This window comes from Phyllopteryx taeniolatus, chromosome 12 (genome assembly GCF_024500385.1).
Source record: "Phyllopteryx taeniolatus isolate TA_2022b chromosome 12, UOR_Ptae_1.2, whole genome shotgun sequence".
Classification (NCBI taxonomy): domain Eukaryota; kingdom Metazoa; phylum Chordata; class Actinopteri; order Syngnathiformes; family Syngnathidae; genus Phyllopteryx; species Phyllopteryx taeniolatus.
The window spans coordinates 10742562-10763967 of NC_084513.1; the positions used below are offsets into that span (position 1 = coordinate 10742562).

A 21406-nucleotide genomic window follows, 5' to 3' on the forward strand; every position below is an offset into this window, starting at 1 on the left:
GCCTTTGAGGGTTACCATGACCTGGATGACTGAGAATCTACACAGACATAAAGACAAAACACCCGTTTTAGCAAGCACATTGTTATTTTTTATCGATATTGTGACAATAAGTTGAAAATGAAAAGGCTAACAAATTCTAGGTCAATCAACATAAAGGCAAGAAGATTCACAAGTCTTTTGTTTTCTTGTAACCATGATTAAAAGATTACCGGAATACTACATTTCCTGAAATAGCGATGTGTATGGGTAGCGCGAGACATGCTGCTTTCGTGGGATTGTTCAACTAAGAATTGTTACTTCCATTTTACAATGGGAATCCACCTAAGCAGTTTCTATTTATGTATGCTTTTATTATTGGTGTCTATTAATAATGCAGTGCAGTTGAAGGCAGAACTAATGGATCTCTGTTTAAGTTTCTGCACAGCAACAAAAGACTTTGACTTTCGAATATAGTTAGCCGTATTCTGAGCCCTACTTCCAGCTTTTTAAACCTCTTTTAACACAACAATCCAAGAACTGTATATTTTGTGTGTGTTATCCTGGAATTATGACCTACAAACACAATTCACGAGGCACTTTTCCCTAAAGCGCTTAACCCCAGTGGGAACAGTGGGCTGGATCCAAATCTATTACCAGTTTTTGAAGGAAGTCAAATTAGGCCATTGAATCTACCTTCAATGACCAGCACATAATCTAAAATTATCCAATAAAAGAGATTTATATATATAAAACAATCTTATTTGAAGGAAGTTTTGATTCTTACTGTCAGAGATGTATTAATTCAACAATATGTGTATTACAGTGAACCCCTGTTTTTTTGCGGGGGATACATTGCAGACCCACCAGCAATAGGTAAAAATCTGCAATATAGAATTTAGTTCTATCCCTCCCACACACTTTAAACACAATTAAACTCATTAAAGTACACACAAACCTATTAAAATTCCTTTTTTAAGGATTCCTCAGCGCCTGTTCTCACTCTCTCACTCTCACAGTTCTCCAAATAAAAGGTTTGCATGCTTCAAACTGTTCATTTGTCACTCCAAGTGGAGTAAAACTGACACATAATAAATGAAACAGAAGTAAACATTGAATATTTAAACACCAAAATGTTGACCCAAACCATATACTGTAATTTTGCTTAATGCTAAATTTTAATGGGAAACGCCATAGCTAAAGGAATGTACCAGAGATGTTACAGTACCGGTAATTATTAACCTTCAAAGAACTGCTACTTTAACACAAATGGAGCAGCAAGACATACAAACAGAGTATACAACAATACTCACAGGTAGGGATGGGACTTGAAAACCAGTTCTTTTTGAGAACACTAAATTATGAGCCACAATATAACAGAGGTTCACTGTATTATGGTCTGTTTAATTGTACTCCATCCATCCAACCATTTTCTGTACCGCTTATCCTCACTAGGGTCGCGGGCATGCTGGAGCCTATCCAAGCTATCTTCGGGCGAGAGGCGGGGTATACCCTGAACTGGTCGCCAGCCAATCGCAGCGCACATAGAAACAGTCTAAAAAGCTTTTATATAGCTCTTACATTTGATCTGATTAGATTGTGCAGGTGTACAAAATAAGTACTTCTTTTCCTTCCGTAAGTTGTTATTTCATCCTTATTGCCTCTTCATTCACCATCCTTAGACCAACATAGGTTCGATACTGGCAGCTGTAAATCCCTACAAGCAGATCACGGACCTGTACGACGGTGCCTCAGTGGATTTATACAGCAAACACCAGATGGGGGAGCTCCCCCCTCATATATTCGCAGTCGCCAACGAGTGTTACCGCTGCCTGTGGAAGAGACATGACAGCCAATGTGTGCTCATTAGGTAAAGACAGAGAAAACAGCGCTGCTTATTCATTAACTACTTGACTGGGAGCTAAGTGTTGATAATGTGTCTGACTCCGAATCTTGTCAGCGGGGAGAGCGGTGCCGGGAAGACGGAGAGCACCAAGTTGCTGCTCAAGTTCCTCTCAGTGATGAGCCAGAAGTCGGCAGGTACGCCGCCATCGGAGAGGACCACCAGGGTGGAGCAGGCCCTCATCCAAAGCAGGTACAAATGTACTAGAATTAAATGGAAATGGGAAATACTAGGGTAAAAAATGTAAATTGGATGTCAACTTTCCATAAACACTGGGGAATTTCCACTGGAAGTTAAACTGGGGGATTTTCGAAATATTGCAAATTGGAAGCATTCAATGGGAGTTAATTGTAATTTAGGGTAACTTAACGGAAAGGTATTCAAGCTTTAATATAAATGTTTTCCTATCTTAAAAACAGTGCCTTGAGGTACAAGTGACCCGACTTCAAAGTTTTGGCAGTGAACTCAACTCACAGAATAAGCAGTTTGGCACCGAATGAACAATTCTTCAAAAACAAGGCTTCAAGCTGCTGAAGTTTACTGTCAAACTGAACATAAAACAGAGAGAATTACACTGTGTATTTAAACTACATACAGTAACTTTTCCTTAATAAAGTCAGTTAAGCTTAATGCTAACAAACGATGCAAAAAAACCCCCAAAGAACGCTGCAGACGGGCTTTTGAATAGCATCAGGGTCACGGTGTTATAACCCTTTAAGCAACGGATATTTCTACTCATGTAGACAGACAATAGAACAATGCTCACAAATATTGCGGCAGATTGCTGAGGAGCTGAGACTTATCTCCATGCATATTGATGTCTGTATTATACTGCCCGCAGGTGGCGTAAAGGAGCATTGAATTGAATTGGCCATTGAATTGAAGCACAAAAAAAAAATGTAAATAAAAAATTGTGTAATTCTTTACATTGTACTTCCTTATGTCACTACTGTATATATTTTTAAAGAAGTACAATATTATAGTGTGCTTTTTTTCTTTTTAAAAACATTAAAAACATTTTGGTAGGCTAGTACAGATTAATGGCATTTACACTCATTTCAATAGGGAAAGATGATTTGAGAATGGAACAAATTCAACTCTTATCGCAAGGCACCACTCTACCATAGTTGCTCCATTTTTTCATACTTCACTTGAGCAACGGTGAATCCGAAGCTTGCTCGTATCTCAAATTTTGGCTCGCAACACAAAGCGAAAAACCAGCCAAGCGACGGCTCGTTGGGGCACTCTTAAGTCAAAGTACCGCTGTATTTGTTTCAGTCAGGATTATGCAAACGTCAAAGGAATTGGGGTTTGTATATTTAGGTTCCCTATAAAGAGCCAACCTTTAATTTTTTTAAGTCCTGCTTTATACACTAACAACGATCCATCTATCCATTTTCTGTACCGCTTATACTCACCTTTAAAATGTGGAGATATTTGTACACAGTATTCTGCTAAAAGTATACCTAGAAAGTGCCCAGAATGTGACATATTTAAGAATATTATTGTAAAATATTCAGAATCTTCCACTGGTAAAGTAATGTTTGCGATGATTTGTCCCATCAGTCCCATCATGGAAGCGTTCGGGAATGCAAAGACGGTGTACAACAACAACTCCAGTCGCTTCGGAAAGTTCATACAGCTTCACTTCTCCCAGAATGGAAACATCCAGGGAGGCTGCATCATTGATTGTATCCTTCAACAGTATTATATTAGACATGAACAAGATTAATGTAAACTCAAAATGAGAAAAAGACCAAGACAACTGGAAATGGGTGGTCATGTGTCCACAATGTTTCTCACAAGTCAGCCTCCAATTGTTTATGATTCTGTATACATACCATAACTTCATCAAAATCAAAAAAATAAATACAACGGACCCGTGTTCTGAGTGCAGAGATACAGTACGTAAAGATGAATCCACTATATCACTGTTCATAAAAGTAACAAATGTTTTTGCCCATTTCATGTAGCTCAGTAATGTAACAAAATTTAAAAAACAAATGAAATTTCTGTATAAATGGCATGTAAATGCTGAAATTTTTATGCTGTACTAAATTGGTGTAGAATTAATTGAAATGGTAAAATATTGTACAGAAAAGAATATTGCAAAATTAAAAACCGGGAAGTATAATATAATGGTAATTAATATAGGTAGTTGGAATGGTTTGAATCTGAGAAATACGGAAGGAGGAGGTCAATACAATTTGGGAATGTTGTCATGTGAAATGTGGAATATTGAAAGGTTTTTAGAAAACTTCCAATTTGTCACAAATTCAAACAGTTTGAATAAGAAAAATAAGATGGATGAGATGAGTTAAATTTTGAAAATGTATCCCTCATTTCATTGGGATGTTTTCATTGGAAATGTGAAATTGTGAGGTAACTTTTTGATAGTGAAAAATAGTTCCTAATGTATCCTGAATCGGCTGAAAAGAATAGACATTGGAATGGTTTGATTTGAGAAATGTGGAACTTTTAGAGGAACAAAAAAGTGAGGAGATCAATAAATATTAAATTTTTTGGGGCAGAATAACATCAGTTATGCTCAATGCTCTAAAAACTATTACAAACACAACAATAAATAACACATTTCAACTTTGGAGCATTCAAGATATATTTTTCAAGAATTTAACAAATGAATATTGTATTGGATCAAATTAAATGGGTTGGTATTCTGAAGTGTCTTTGTATTTTACTCAGAATAAGCATGTTTTTGTTATTCTCCTTGACTTTCACCTATCAGATTTGCTGGAAAAGGTTGGTCGGTGTTGAAATCCTCTTCCTGCATTTACCAGGAATCCAAGAAATAAGATATCTGATGAGAACATTTGATTAGATAATGTCATCATAATGTGCTCTCTCTTCTCAAGAACCGAGTGGTGCGTCAAAATCCTGGAGAACGAAACTACCACATTTTCTACGCTCTGATCGCAGGGACTGACAAAGACCACAAAGGTTGGAGCTTTTGCACTTTAAAAGGACATACAGGCGCAGCCCAATACATTAGAATACAGTGGAAGACTTCAAAACAGGAACCATCAAAATAATTGTTTTCAATGGAAATTAGGTAGTGTACCGTACTTTCTCGTGTATAAGATGCATTTCCCCCCCCAAAAATGGTCAAAAGACAATAGTTTGCATTATACATAGGCATAGGAGAAAATGAAAGACTCTCATTCTATGAATGTATGCCGCCATCTAGAGGTTATGAAAAAGTTGTACACTTTCATTCTAGAGGTTAAAAATGTGTAGCCTACACTTTCATTCCAATGTGACAGGGGTACATATGACTGCATATATGCAATATATATATATTGTGCTCATAGGTTTACATACCCAGGCAGAATTAGTGAAATATTATTATTATTATTTATTTTTTTTTTTAAATACGACTGATGACTGAACAACAACCATTATTAATTTCTTTATGGTTATGTTTTGTTTAATGATAATGCTTTACTGAAATGCTTGACAGTTTAATTTGAATCCCATTTAAATGAAATTAAATGTGTTTCGCCTGGTCCTTCATGTTTTCTTTAAAGAATTGTACACCTCTTACAAATTCTGCCTGGGTAATCAAACATATGAGCACCACTGTGTGTTTTTTCTCATTTACTAAATAAAAGTAGGGCTGTGAATTTCACAATAAGAGCAAGTAAATAAAAAAGTATTATGCGTTCAAATAAAGTGCTTCAGAATAATTACTTGAAAAAACTAACAAAATACAGATAATACTTCATGTTTGATCATATGGGTAGAAGCAAAAACATACTTTGTAAAAATGCATGATACCAAGGTAGAAATAATTAGCTTTTCTACCACATTATAATATATTCAGATGCATCTGTATTTCTCTGTCATTAAACCAAGCAAATGATGTGTTCTACTTGTAAAGCATCGAGACTCCAATCGGTCTTTTGTTGCAGATATGTATTTGCTGTCTGAGGGTCCTGAGTCCTATCACTACTTGAGCCAGTCAGGCTGCATGCAGGACAGCAGCCTGGATGACAAGCAGCTTTTTGACAGCGTCATGGTCAGTAAGCAACCGGGAGGGAGGGAGGGGGAGGAGAGAGAGAGGGAGAGGGAGAGGGGGAGAGAGAGAGAGAGAGAGAGAGAGAGAGAGAGAGCGAGAGCGTCATGTATCACCACCAGGGGGCACTACAATACTTTGTGTTGTAACATGGGCATTTGTGGTGGAGGGGCAAGTTGTTTTTTTTATTTTCTGTAACGGCCAAATGGGCCAGATAAAGTTTAAAAAAAAAATTGTGTATGTAAAATATTTTGTTTTAATAATATAATAGTATTTCATGCATATTAATAATACTTGAATATTTACTTTAATTACATACTTATGTAATAAAATAAATTGTAGTTTTAAAAATGTATATGTAAAGTGGTTTATTTCTATGAATTATATTATGATATCATGATATTAATAATTATAATAATAAAAATGATAGTCCTGGTGGCACGGTGAACAACTGGTTAGAGCGTCTGCCTCACAGTTCTGAGTACCAGGGTTCAATCCCCAGCCCCGCCTGTGTGGAGTTTGCATGTTCTCCCCGTGCCTGCGTGGGTTTTCTCCAGGCACTCCAGTTTCCTCCCACATCCCAAAAACATGCATGGTAGGTTAATTCACAACTCTAAATTCCCCATAGGTGTGAATGTGAGTGCGAATGGTTGTTTGTTTGTATGTGCCCTGCGATTGTTCAGGGTGTACCCCGCCTCCTGCCCGATGATGCCTGGGTTGGGCTCCAGCACACCTGCGACCCTAGTGAGGAGAAGCGGCTCAGAAAATGGATGGATGGATGGATTATAGTCCTACAACATTACATGACTCAACATGATTCCAAAGCACTATCTCGCTACTACCCAGGTCTGTCTAATTGAAGCTCCTCCTCTTACTGCAGCATAGTTCCTTGGCACTGAGATGCCACACAATACCATCAACACTACTATTATATTTGACAGGGTGTTGGCACCATCTCTTAGGATCTCAGGGCATTTCATAAAGTGCACAAAACGGGGACTATGCGGGTTTTTCAGTGAATAACGGCGGATAAGTAAATAAAATAATCAATGAATGTGTTCAATAGGTGTCTGACACTCAAGAATATGTGGGGGGACACTGTAATGTAAATTTTTGATTGTATCGTAGCATTTAATGTATGTGTTGTAATGCAGGCGGCGCTGCAAGTGATGGACTTCAGGGAGGAGGAGATCCGAGATGTGTTCAAGTTGCTGTCTGCCGTCCTCCAGATGGGAAACATTGAATTTATGACCGCGGGCGGAGCTCAGATCATGTCCAAAGGAGGTAAGAGAGCAGGAGTAGCACTCACCGTGTGCCAGATGAGTTCACTCATCCACGTCGAGTCAACAATGACATCATCCCATTTTCAAAGAATTTTCCAATATTTTTTAACCAACCACTTTTCAGCTTATTCGTGGCCATATTTGGCCACGTACAGATATAATCAAATCATTTTTCAAATGGTTTTTTTGGTGCTTATTTTACTGCATAAGGTTTTTAACAAGCAACCATACAATCTTATTAGTAGAAAATAGCCATTAATTTTTAGGTTTTCTACCCTTGAAATTCCAGTTTGTTTACAAAATAAAATGCGCTGGTTGTAAAACTAACATTTTTATACACACGTAGTAAGTACCACTAAGCCTGGCGCAAATAGCGAAACTGCGAATAATTGACACTCCACCTGCCTCCCCTGCAAAAGGGGTTTTGCATATAGATGCCACAAGATGGCAGCAGAGCACTTAAAATGGTGCTGATCATAAAGTATTAACGCCATACATCTCGCATGTAGACAATAAGGAACCCATGTCACATGAATAACCGTATTCCATCCATCCATCCATTTTCTGAGCCGCTTCTCCTCACTAGGGTCGCGGGCGTGCTGGAGCCTATCCCAGCTATCTTCGGGCAGGAGGCGGGGTACACCCTGAACTGGTTGCCAGCCAATCGCAGGGCACATATAAACAAACAACCATTCAAACCTACGGGAACCCCAGTCCTCAGAACTGTGAGGCAGACGCTCTCACCAGTCATCCACCGTGCTGCCTGAATGACTGTATTCATCCATCCATCCATCCATTTTCTGAGCCGCTTCTCCTCACTAGGGTCGCGGGCGTGCTGGAGCCTATCCCAGCTGTCATCGGGCAGGAGGCGGGGTACACCCTGAACTGGTTGCCAGCCAATCGCAGGGCACATAGAAACAAACAACCATTCGCACTCACAGTCATGCCTACGGGCAATTTAGAGTCTCCAATTAATGCATGTTTTTGGGATGTGGGAGGAAACCGGAGTGCCCGGAGAAAACCCACGCAGGCACGGGGAGAACATGCAAACTCCACACAGGAGGCGACAGGGATTGAACCCCGCACCTCAGAACTGTGAGGCTGACGCTCTAACCAGTCGGCCACCGTGCCGCCTGACTGTATTCAGTAGTTTAATTAATCAACACAAACAAACCACCTTTACATGATGCTCATCAATAGTATTAGAGAGATGTTCAATTAATATTAGATAGGTTCTCCCCCAAAAATTTAAAGTGTAGATTTCATGTGTTTCAGTTAGCCAAAAGTGGTTTACGGCAGAGCCAAAAGGTACAATTTCATGTAAACAATATATTATTAATTTATTTAAGAAGTGACGTTGTTAAATTACAAATTCTGGCAAACATCCATACCCTTGACTTAAGATAACTAAAATGGATAAAAAAAAAAGAAAAGAAAAAAAAGTAAGGTGAACACAGATGGCCAGCAAAGAGCCTAGAGGGTTTAGGAATTTTATTTCATAACTTGATACTAGTAATTTGGATTTGTCTGCTTCCTGCCTCTGAGTTTGATTGACACGGTAGAAACAGTCCTCAACAGGCTGAAACATGAGTGCCATTCTCTTTTCTTCACTGCCTTACCTCTTTTCCAAACACCCACGTTAACCACTACTTAGACAGGTAGAGAGACTCATCATCATAAAACGTGTCAGCTAATAATAACATCAATAGATTTCCCCTGGTCAAGATAAACTTTCACTGGGCCACTTGTTGCTGGGCATAATTCACAGGACTCAAGCATGGGTCAATTTAAAAAAACAAAAAAACAACATTATTTTGATATACAAGTAAATTAAGTTACAAACTTCGTCAAGGAATAAATTGAACTTGTAAGTCAAGGTACCACTGTATGTGCTATTTAAATACTTATATATGTACTGCATATGCATGTGTGCTTTCAGTTGTCAGTAACGTGAGTGAGCTGCTTGGCTTGGATTCCTTCCAACTGTCTGAGGTGTTGACCCAGCGCTCCATGATCCTCAGAGGAGAGGAGATCTGCTCCCCCCTCACCGTGGAGCAGGTAACAACCCTTTCAGACCAATCTCCACAGCGACATACCCCCCTCTCTGCCCAAACTTTAGTGGGATCCGTCATTCAGTCCCACATTGCTTCTGTCTTGACTTGACGTCTAAGGCCCGCCCAACACAGAGCGACGCGGCCGAACGACACTGAACTTTCACACAGTGTGCAGGGATCTGCGACTAGTTTCCACGAATGGCAGACTCTCGGCATCTAGTATTGCTGCGATTTGAAATTTGATTCGTAGTTGAACAGTGCTGTAACATCCCTCACAACAAATGTACATATCCAGGAACGAAGCGAGATTCAGCCGGCCGCCACCAAGTCGTACCAATACAGTATATACAATATACTGTAGTGGTATCTTGAGATGCGATTGACCCGACTTACGAATACCTTTTTTGAGATACGAGCCATTCATTGTTTGGCTGATTTTTTGCTTAGATTTGCAAGCACAGACTTGAGATACAAGTGCTGTATGGTGGCAGTGAACTCAACTCAACTCACTTCACAATAAGCAGCACTTCAGCAAATTAGTGAACAATTCTTCAAAAAACAGGCTTCAAGCTATTTATTGCCACTCCCAGTTGAAGTTTACTGTCAAACTAAACATACAACAAAGAGAATTACACATTGTGTATTTAAAGCAACCACATAAGTTTGTTATTAAGTCTGCTAGCTTATTGCTAACAGACGATACAGAACCTCATAGTTGGGCTAACGAACAGCATTGGTGTCGCGGTGTTATACCCATTTAAACAACGGATATTTGAATACAAACTATGGAGCAACACATGTACAAAGATCACATGTCCTTTTCAAAGAACCACTAATATTACCACGGTTTACTGAGGAGCTGAGACTGGCTCTGTGTACAGTATATCTGTGTGTTTATATTATACTGCCCCCGGGTGGCCAAGCCACGCGCACCAGAAGGAGCAGCAAAATGCCCCTTGAATTGAAGCAAAAAATGTGGCGAACATTGTTTACTTTTCTTTACAATAAACAATATTATAGAGTGCTACTTTCCCTCATTAAAAAAAATTACACATTTTTGTTGTTTTGGGGGGAGGCCGGAATGGATTTCCTTTCATTTCAATGGGAAAAGAAGATTTGAGAGATGAGGTTGCAATTATTTGAGTTACGAACATGGTCACGTAACCCATTAAACTTGCATGAGAAGGCGCCACTGTACAGGTATGTGGTGGCTCAAAACGTTGTTTCCCACTAGGGGTCGCAGTTTTTCCATTACATCGAGATGATATTTGTTCAGGGATCAATCGCCAGGTGTGAGTCGCGGACTATTTTTTCTCCAGTTCAGTCGCGTTCAGCTGCTTCACTCGCGTTGGGCCTGAGACTAGCTTGTCATGTTTTTTTTCTTACCCCCTTACCTCGATGACACATATATCTCTCTCTCGCGGTCGCTCGCTCTTTCTTGCTCTCTCCGACGTATGTGCCTCCCTGCACATGGCTTGTGTGACTCCTGGCCATTTCCTGCTTTTTGTCTACCAAATTCCCGGCACAATGAAGCCGTGGCGATAGTGATCTGAGTCAAAAGCACAATCAAGCTCATGATTGGGGGGAATCAAGTTGTAGACTTCTCCTGTGGTGGCAGACACAGTAATAATTCACACACAGCATGTCTGGCATTATACATCCATGCTTCATTTTATGATTAATGAGGGCAAATTTTTTTTCAGCAGGTTAGAATAATTGTAATGTACCATAGAGCAGAACCTTCAACGTTGAAAACAACCCATTGCAGGATGCTGGTGGACGTCCCATTTATTTATATTATCCATTTTCCCGTAGGAGATAATGTAAATGAGATTGTCTTCCACGGACCTACTTTTGCAATCATAGAACCTTCATTAACTGTAAAGGAAATGTTTCTTAACTGTTATAAGTGAAATGTGATATACAGTATTATATCGATTCACCAAACACATAGTGAAATAGTTAATGATTTTAGTTTTGATCATTTTGATGATGGGTGGCACAGTACCGGACTGGTTTGTACATCCACCTTACAGTTTTGAGGTCATGGGTTCAAATCCAGGCTCTGGCTTTCCTGTGAGTAGTTTGCATGTTCTCCCCGTGCCTCCGTGGGTTTTCTCCACGTACAATACGCCAATTTCCTCCCACACTCTCAAAACCTGCATTGTATCTTAATTGAATACTCTAAAATTGTCCATAGGTGTGAATGTGAGTGTGTATGATTGTTTGTTTGTGCCCTCTGATTAGCTGTGGACCAGGGTTACAATAGTTTTGGATTTGCCGTTATAGTTAGTTTTTATTTTGTTTTGACTTTACTTTTTTAAATTCAGTTAGTTTTAATTAGTTTTTTTTAGAGCACATTTGTTAGTTTTTTTAAAGTTTTAATTTGCTTGGTTTTAGTTTAGTTATTAGTTTCAGTATTAGTTTTATTTATTTTTTATTTGGGGTATTTGTCAAGTGTGAGATAAAAAAAAATAGATCACAATAAGTATTGTGTAATAAAAACTCAAGAAAAAATGTACGTACTAACAGATGAACAACCACATACAAATCAAATACAGGTACTGTACAACAGTCTACAGAATTTGCAGTGCATAGTACTGCTTCTAAGGTTAGATTAGATGCATCACAACATAGAGTAAAACCATTCGTGAGACACTTGCTGCTTTTGAATGTGTGTATGTTTGAGTTTGACCCTTATATTCTTTTGCTTTTGTGACACCTCAAACTATAAAACAAAGGGCAAAATGATGATTTATTTGATGGAAAAATAATCATTTATTTACAAATATACAACTGAGGCCCGTTACACACAAAAAGACAATCGGCTATTTTTGCCCCTTCCTGTTTGGTCCCTTCTCAACACGTCAAACGCCAGACTAGCTCATGTCTTATAATATTATCCTATATGTTTATCCTTAGGTCTGAGGTTTGAGATTTGTCTTGATAATACGGTCCGAAATGGGTCGGGGCCGACAATCTTAACGACCAAAAATCTCCATGTGTGTGGGGAAGCAGACGTCTCCCTGAGTCATGACGCCGAGAATTGTGACGTGAAACGGAATGTAGCCAATCAAAGAAGCGACCTTAGTGAGGAAAGACGAACCGGCTGTAAATAAAAACAAACATGTCTTACCCAATGTGGATTTTTGGATAAAAGTGGGTTTCCTAGATGAGTCTTTTTATTTATCGACACCGCTTCCGCCCTCCAATTCCTTTCTGCAACACTCTGTAAAGATTGGCGCAAACCCAGACGTGTCTGCCAGCCTTAATTTTTGTGCGATCACGTGATATTTCGAGATTGGCGGCGGAACAGAGTATCTGTTTGTGGTGTTCTGTGCTTAGATTATCAGAGCACACCACACACATAATGAATAAAATTGTTAAATGCCTGTTTTTTATCGCAATGTGTAGGGCCTGTCACAGCTAAAATAAAATCTAAGATTTGAAAAATCCTTATGTGGGTACCAGGCCTAAGAAACTACCCGTGAGCGTCGCTGACTCACCGCATGGCTTGAGTTGAACCTCAGTGACTTTTTTACATCCCGTTCGCCATTCAGTACATGATCTTTTTTCACGATGACGACACACACTTTCTACTATCTATCGCGACACATACTTTGTTTATACCATACATACACATACTCAGTTTGAGTGTCCCTAAACTTCGACTCCGTCTTCCAATGTGTTAGCATTTCTTACCCTCATAATCGATGTGACCAGCCGAGATTCACCCCATACTCAAAAGCTGTGTTGATCTCAAATCCAAAGTGATATAACACTCCCATCTGCTGGCATCTGTTTGTCAGTACAGTTATGTAGAAGCTTGAATTTCACAGACGAGTTAGGTGAGACCCTCTTCCACGCCTACCCATTGGAAAAATGTGCTTGTTGAATATATTTTTCGGTGGCAGTAAATATTTGGATTCCAGTTGACAAATATAATCATCTATGGCAGTGAATGAGAATTGAATGCCTCGTGCTGGACCACCTTAAGAGCATCACAGGACCCCTGCTGGACCCCCTGCAGTTTTGTTGGTGGTTGACAACACCATAATTCCTGAACTCTTCTCCTCCAAGTTCCTCCAGTTCAGCGTCTCCTCTGCCATCAGCCAGTGGATTTACAACTTCCTGACGGACAGGACACAGCCAGGTGAGGCTGGGGGAAACCACCTCATCCACATGCACAATCAGCACTGGGGTCCACCAAGGATGTGTCCTCTCTCCATTGCTCTTTTCTCTCTACACAAACGACTGCACTTCAACGCACCCAGCTGTCTACCTCCTAAAGTTTGCAGATGACACCACAGTCATTGGCCTCATCAAAGACGGTGACGAGTCTGCATATCCACAGGAAGTTGGTGCCATGGTGTGACCAACACAACCTGGAGCTGAACACCCTCAAGACCATAGAGATGATCGTGGACTTCAGGATCCTTTGCTGCAGCTGCCCCTCACGTCCAACTGCCCTGTGTCAACTACTGAGACCTTGAAGTTGCTGGGAATTACACTCTCACAGGATCTGAAGTGGGAGGCCAACATCAACACCCTTCTGAAAAAAGCCCAGCAGAGGATGTACTTCCTGCGACTGCTGAGGAAGCACGGCCTGCCACAGGAGCCGTTGAGGCAGTTCTGTACAGCAGTTTAGTGAATCTGTCCTGTGTTAATCCATCAGTCTAGTTTGATGCTGCTGCAAAGAATGAGAAAATCCAACTGCAACGGACAGGTAGGACTGCCGAGAAAAATACCGTAAAAATTGCTGCTTTATTGTCATCTATTCTTATATATTCCCATGGAAAGTTTACAACATTTCCCGGAATTTTACAACCTTAGTTCCACAGACAGTTTGTGTGAGTTTTCTCACTCATGTGACGTCATGCATGAGTCACACATATGACTTGAAGCGCAGTTCTCCAATTTTGGGGCCTTCGAGCTTTGTGACACATCCCACATTCCGTTTTGGGATGAGCCCGAACCTTCAGCCCCCTCCTTCTTCTTATGCCAGTAAATATGTGAAAGGAATCTTTTTAATCATGCCACAAAAAGAGCTCATTTGACAACAGGGACAAAGACACTGTGCTGTCCACCCTGCTGCAGCTTGTTCTGTCTGCCCCTTGAAGCAGCCCCTCGCAAAAAAAGAGACAGCATTATTCCAGTGCTGGACCGAGTAAGAAAGGCTCCTTCTCATAGTAACCAGGGGTCACCCAACCTACGGCCGCCTGGAGTGGGAAACTGAGACCCCTCCTCTGTCCCTCATCCGGGACAAACAGCCATTCTTCTCTTCTCGCCGCTATGACGGAGATCCTGAAGCCACTAGATTTTTTTTTTTCCAGTGTCAGGGGGTGATAAACATGATGGATGGGGGGGGAAGTATTGTTGCTACTGCTTTATTTTGGACTCAACAACAACATACTGTACATTTGTACCAGGGGTGGCCCAACGTTTGTGCTCAAGGAATGCATTTGATGTTTAAAGCTGACAGATGGGGTAACTCATTTGGAGATGATGTAAAAATAAATAAATCAATAAATAAAATAAAAAAAGATGGGGTGGGTGTAATAGTATGTAAAATATGTAAAAGAAAATGTATTTTGTTATTAATAAAATAGTAATTCATTCTTTTATAATTGTTTTGTTTTTAATAATAATTAAACAATCATTTAATAGAATGAATTAAAATGCAAGAAAATATGTAAATTTAATTACAATTGGATGTATCTTTACATTTTTGTAAAGATTTACAATGAAACAAACCAATTTTAATGATATAAATTTATAACTAAATAGTTGAGATTTAAGTTATATTCAATTACCATCATGTTTTTTTTTTTTTACAATTAATGAAAGAAGTAAAACATTGTAAATGTATATTGTAATTGTTTTTTTATTTACTGTTTTGTATTTACAATAAATCAATCAGAGTAAAATTTTTAAAAAATTAATCAATAAATGAATCAGCGTCACATTAAAAAATGAATACATGTAAAAAACATTTTCAATAATAAAATATTCTTCATTATTTAAAAAAAAATATTTTGAAACAACTTAATTATAACTAATTAATCAATCATTTAATGAAATAAATCATTGTTAGATATACAGGATATGTACTGTAATTGTTTTAATTTGAATTTTTTAATTTGCATTAAATCAATGAAGCAATTATTTGTGAGATACATCAATACGCTGATAAATGTAATTTCTTGTTATCAATATTTTATTTACATTAAATTAATCCATTGAGTAACAACAAGAAAAATTACTTAATACATGGAAAATGTGAAAAACATTTTATTTTAGTAATAAAATAATTCATTCATCATGATTTTTTTCATTGTATTAATAAATGAATTGAATTAGAATTAACCAATAATTTAGTGAAATATGTAAATCATTGTTAGATGTACAGTGTATATAATTGTTTTTGTTTTCATTTGCATTAAATCAATGAAGCAATTATTTAATGAGAACTAAATAAGTAAATGACAAAACATATGTAACATTGTTTATTTTAATAAAATATTTATTTTATAGCGAATTTATTTAATTATTTATCAGCCAATTGCATTTTTTTTAAAAATAAAACAACCTGAATAAATATATTTTAATGAACTAACCTGAAGGGAAAAATTACTAAATGAATACAATAATATATTACAGGATTCTTGATAATGTAAATGGTGGGTAGGCCTGATTAAAAATCTGATCAGGACATTTGCCCATCTCTGCTTTTCTCTTTCTATTTTCTGCATGGAGGCTACAACTTTGCAGTCCTGCATGTTATTTAATTGTCCATAAAGAGCAGTCAGCAAACAGTCAGCATTTTTTTTCATGCATCAAAATAGTGCACTCTCACTGGACAATTCAAAGTACTAAACAGTGCGGCCTGTTGTGAAAACAAACAATCCTGCCCGCACAGCGACCACAACACACAACACACCCTCAACTAACCTCAGCTAACCTGGCGATAACCTCATGTTGCATCATGCATTGCAGGCCGTGGACTCGCGGGACTCTGTTGCCATGGCACTGTACTCCCAGTGTTTCTCCTGGATCATCATGAGGATCAACCAGAAGATTAAAGGCAAAGACAACTTCAAGTGCATCGGCATCCTGGACATCTTCGGATTTGAGAACTTTGAGGTGATCAATTCTATGGTGTATTAGGGCCACACTAAAATGATTTTAAAAAGTACGATACTTAAAAAATGTGATAGTTGAAAACGTACTAATATCACCAAATTAAAGTTACAATATGAGGAAAAAAATGAAAAATAAGAATGTTGTTGTAAAGAAAAAAAACATTTTCAGTGAAAAAGTGATTACTAGAATGATGTAAAATATAATGTAACGTTAATAATAATTTTTTTTAGGACAGTCAGATGCTTTACATAGAATGTAATTGAATAATAGTGTAGTGTCACAATACTAAAATTCTAACTTCGATACTCTACATGTATAAAGTACAATACTGATACTAAAATGATACCTTGGCAAAAACATCAGCAAACGCAATGAAATCACACATGGCAAAACAGGGAACTTCAAATTCTTCGTATTTATTATTAAAGGTGCCATATTTCACCCAACCCACCGTTTCTAGTATTTGGGATGTAATATTGGCTCTTTCGTGTCTCAGTAAACGTGAAATATGAATTAAAATTGTCCACGCATTCCTGAGTTCCTGACGTTTTTCTGCCAAGAGGCCAGAAATCAGGTGATTTGAATTTCTCCAGCGTATCTACATTCCTAATGAAGATCTCCGCCTTCCCTTTCCGTTCCCGAGTCAGCGCTAGCAACATAACAAACGTGTACTCTCACAAGTGAGTCTTCTCCACTGAGGCAACCAATCAGAGAAAAGGTGGCGGTCTTTGCCAAATTTAGAAAAAGCTGTCAGAGGGGCCTTTTCTGGACACTCGTATGACAAAACCCAGGTGTTTTCTTTTTAAATTGATACTTTTGTACTAAATCCAAGTTATAGAGTCACTCTATGGAGGTATAAATAGCCAAAATATGGAACCTTATACTAAAAATAATACGCAGGAGGGTTTAAAAAAAAATATATCTATACTCCCTCATGATAAAATAAAACAGAAAATTGACAAAGAGGTTCATCTTATGGGGAAAAAGTTGTAATTTTTTTTTTTTTTTTTTAAATGAAAAATAATTAGGGTACAGTATAATAAAATTGTAATTATAGGGAAACCTCACCAAATTACAAGCAAGAAATTTAACATTAACTCGTTAAAATCACTCCATTATTCATGTAATAATGAACGTTTTGTTCCTCGGAAAAATATTAGTTTGTTCTCATAACGTAAGTTTTTTTCTTGTAATTTGAGTCTTCTTTCTAACATTCTTTCATACCTTTCACTGTGCAGGTCAACCGATTTGAACAGTTCAATATCAACTATGCCAATGAGAAGCTCCAGGAGTATTTCAACAAGCACATCTTCTCGTTGGAGCAGCTGGTATATAACAGGTAACAGTATGTTTATTTCCCCACAGTCACAAGCAGTTGTCTTCTTGAGGAAGAATGAACCAGCAGCTCACTCATGCCTCATTACATTACGTGTTCACATGGCTCAATGCAACCATTATGTCTCTCTGCTTGTTGATTTATGACTGTTTATGGGTCTTTGCCCTGACAGGGAGGGCATCCAGTGGGAGGCCATTGACTGGATGGACAATGCTGAGTGTTTGGATCTCATTGAGAAGGTAACTGACCTTTTCCCTCAATGGTCTGGGCTGGCTTGGTTCAGAGGTAGGCAATAGTGGAGGATCAAATGTTATTGTAAGCCTACATTGACGCATCAATTTTACCACTCCAAGATGACGGTTATAACTAGAGGTCCAATCGTGGCATTCACAACACGGACGCCTCACTGAAATCAACAGGTGATCGGCTGCCGCAGCAAACTAGCAGCGGGGCCTCAAACATGGAAATATTTTATTAGAAATGAGATCAATAACACAGTCAAGTCTATCCTCAAATATAAAAAAAAGCACAACTACTATGCACATCCATTCAACCGAGGATGGCTAGGGAATGAGTGAGTGAGTTTGTGTTTGGAGGTGAGCACAAGTTTTCGACTGACAAAAATATATATATCAATGACGTCATCGATTAGTCGACTCGACGATCATTTTGGGATACAATATGAAGTCGTTCAACCAATAGTACTTCTACTTGCTTTTCTTTTTTTGTTCTCGTTGTTTTAACTTCTGTTTTTTTTTTTCTTTTCCATTTTTCACACAATGGGTAGTTAAGTGGAACAAGTAATTTTATGATTCCATGGTGCGATTCGATAAACAGCTTTTTCTAACTCCTTTTCATTTATGTCTGAAAATGCTTTTTGTTTGTTTGTTTTTATACTTTATTATAGGAAAAGAGGCAAATCAATTTGCATCTTATTTCATTTGCATGTTCAAAATAAATACTTAAATTAAGATACAGATACACTGGCACCCAACCTAAAAAAAAAGTGCTGAGTGCAACATTGCACTGCCCCTTATATAACAATTGAGCTAGCCCCCTTGAGTTCTCTGTGGCTCAAGTATTGACCATCGATCTTAAAACAGTATTCACCTGAAAGATACATCAATAAAATTTCTGCGCTTAAAAATAACAACAACAAAAAAACAAAGTTAGTTCTCAGTGGCTCAAGGCTGATGTCTGTCAGGGTTTGCATGTTGACTGATCGCATAAAGACGGCAGTGTGTCTTTCACCTTGTCTTTCAGAAACTGGGCATGTTGGCTCTTATCAACGAGGAGAGTCGCTTCCCGAAAGGCACGGACTACACCCTTGTGGAGAAACTGCACAGCCGACACGCGGTGAGTCGGCACTCACACACGCAAACACAGACATCCACTTTTCACCTCTTTCACACTTTATGGGACGTTAACAATTATGTAAAATGATCCAGGGGACCTCGCTGGTTGCAAGGTTGAATGTCGATGTGGCGCATGTACGCTCTCACACACTCCTTTCGTCTTGCTCTCGCATGCGAAGGCAACAATGCTGAAATGTGAGCAGCTTTGTGCACACAAAAAAAGTGTTCTAAGACTGAACAGGTAAAGCCACAAAGTAAGAACTGCCTAATCTCTGGCTCTTTTACACTTATTTTGCACAAAAAAAAACTGTATTCAATGTGCTTAACATTTTTTCCCCTGTATCAATTGTTTGTATTATATCACCCTGGTGTTTATTTGTCAAACTAAAGAAGCTGTCTAAAGGCTTTTATGACAATTATCTTTATTTGTAGCTCATTTCACTCTTGGCTTAAAGGAAACTATTTGGAGTGAGTTGAAAACATAGTAAGATGCCGAAATAGACTTGTCAATTAGCGTAGTTCGCCAAACACAAATACCGATGGCCTCAAGTATACAATTTATCTGGACATTCAAGAATGTGCCGATTTTCAGGAGCTAATCCTGGTAACTATACTATACTCTATAATACTGTTCTGTGTTCTGGCGCCCAGATTCCTGATCTCGCTTGAAAATGCCAGATCTTGACCCAGTTTAGCTTCCAAATCATGGGCAGTGAAACTCGTGTGCGAGCTGTTTTTTGCAAATCCGTCTAACTTTGATGTCGCAATTTGGCTATATTCAGAACACGCACTTTTACAGAAATAGACAGCTAACAAAAAGGCAAATTTCTCACTTGATGAGTGGGCACAGCCTACAGATAGCCAACTATTTGTATAAAACCAATGAAGACGTAAATTTTCCATAATATGCCCCCTGTAAGGCATACCGTAAAAATTAACTGCTTCATATTTAATTTTAGCATACAACAAACAAGTTTGCCTGAGAAGTTCTACCTTTCATATTATAAATCGCAAAACTGCTCAGCTAAATTGCAAAGTTAACATGTAACATCAGCAAAAAGCAAATTCACACTATAAACACAGGAATGGACAAAAAAGTAATATTTTGTAAGAATAAAGACAGTCTGATGAGCATACATAGTAAGTGTTAAAAATAAGTACTAATAAAATAAACTATTATACAGTGGATATAAAAAGTCTACACAGCCCTGTTCAAATAAATGTATGTCTGAAAATAAATCATTCATTTCTACCATTATGACCTAAAACCTTTACGACTCAATTGAAATAAATAAATAAAAACTTTTTCAGACGGGAAATAAAAATAACAGAAATAACGTGGTTGCACAAGTGTGGACACCCTCATAATTTGGATGCGGTTGTGTTCAAAATCAACCAATCAATTTAAAATTCTTCCTAATTCCTTCAACCTAGTTTAAGGTGCCTGTTCTAGCTGAAGAAAAACATCCCCAGCGCATGCTGCTGACAACACGATTATTCTCTAAAGGTATGGCGTTCTTTTGGTAATGAGCGTTGTTGCGGTTGTGTCAAACATATTTTGGAATCATGGACAAAAAGTTCTACCCTGGTTTCATCTGACATAACAAATTTTCACCACATGTGTTTGGAAGAGCAGACAAGGTGGAAGGAATTATGAACACCTTTAAATCGGGGTCAGTGTCAGCACAAAACCTTTGGGCTTCTACTAGAAAAAAAATGTCTTATTGAGTTGTACATGTTATAGGTCAAATTAAAGGTGGAAAAAGTTTTGAAATGATTTATCTTGGTCTTGGTTGATTTTTCTTGGTATCACAAAAACATGGCATTAGAACAGGGGTGTGTAGTCTTTTTCCACTGTAAATGGTCATTTAAACATTGCTACTGAATATTGCACGTTTACTTTTTTCCAGCGCTGTTTGAACAGGGATTATTTTTGACATTGTCTAAATGCAAAATTTATGTTAGCATACGTCAAATGCTCTTCCACATTGTACTTGTAACTAGAATGCAGAATGCCTTGTTTCCACTCTCATCTCTTGTCAGGCAAACTCATACTATGTGAAGCCCAGAGTGACCGACCACCAATTTGGCATCAAGCACTACGCCGGAGAGGTGATGAACAACACACACACACACACACACACACACACACACACACACAAAGTACGGGTTGTACAGACTAGTCGAGTAGTCAACTTTACTACTTCATAATGACATTTAGTACGTGACATCCGCTAGTTGCTATTCACATTTTTGTCTTGGGGAGGCAGAACACTTGTAGCAACAGATGAGTGCGCCAAATGAAATCACCTTAATTGATTTC

The 21406-nt window shown here is 38.3% G+C and overlaps 1 protein-coding gene and 1 long non-coding RNA gene across 4 annotated transcripts in view; one reads left to right on the forward strand and one right to left on the reverse strand.

Moving 5' to 3' along the window:
• The window catches only part of myo10l3 (myosin X, like 3), a 95639-nt gene that overhangs the window by 30095 nt on the left and 44138 nt on the right, over positions 1-21406 (forward strand). The window contains exons 4-16 of one of the 3 annotated variants that reach the window (XM_061791868.1): positions 1659-1846; positions 1937-2071; positions 3446-3570; positions 4626-4639; positions 4753-4837; positions 5809-5915; positions 7067-7196; positions 9135-9253; positions 16246-16392; positions 17631-17731; positions 17901-17967; positions 18992-19084; positions 21127-21195. In XM_061791868.1, the coding sequence (XP_061647852.1) occupies positions 1659-1846; positions 1937-2071; positions 3446-3570; positions 4626-4639; positions 4753-4837; positions 5809-5915; positions 7067-7196; positions 9135-9253; positions 16246-16392; positions 17631-17731; positions 17901-17967; positions 18992-19084; positions 21127-21195 (1380 nt within the window). Of the gene's footprint in view, positions 1-1658; positions 1847-1936; positions 2072-3445; positions 3571-4625; positions 4640-4752; positions 4838-5808; positions 5916-6710; positions 6759-7066; positions 7197-9134; positions 9254-13595; positions 13976-16245; positions 16393-17630; positions 17732-17900; positions 17968-18991; positions 19085-21126; positions 21196-21406 lie in introns of those variants that run through there. The other 2 variants (XM_061791866.1, XM_061791867.1) reach the window with 2 other exon arrangements.
• Positions 4848-13301, reverse strand: LOC133486540 (uncharacterized). Its single transcript, XR_009791057.1, has 3 exons — positions 12952-13301; positions 10644-10855; positions 4848-5897 (listed from the first exon to the last, which is right to left on the reverse strand). It is a non-coding gene; the product is annotated as an uncharacterized LOC133486540 (long non-coding RNA).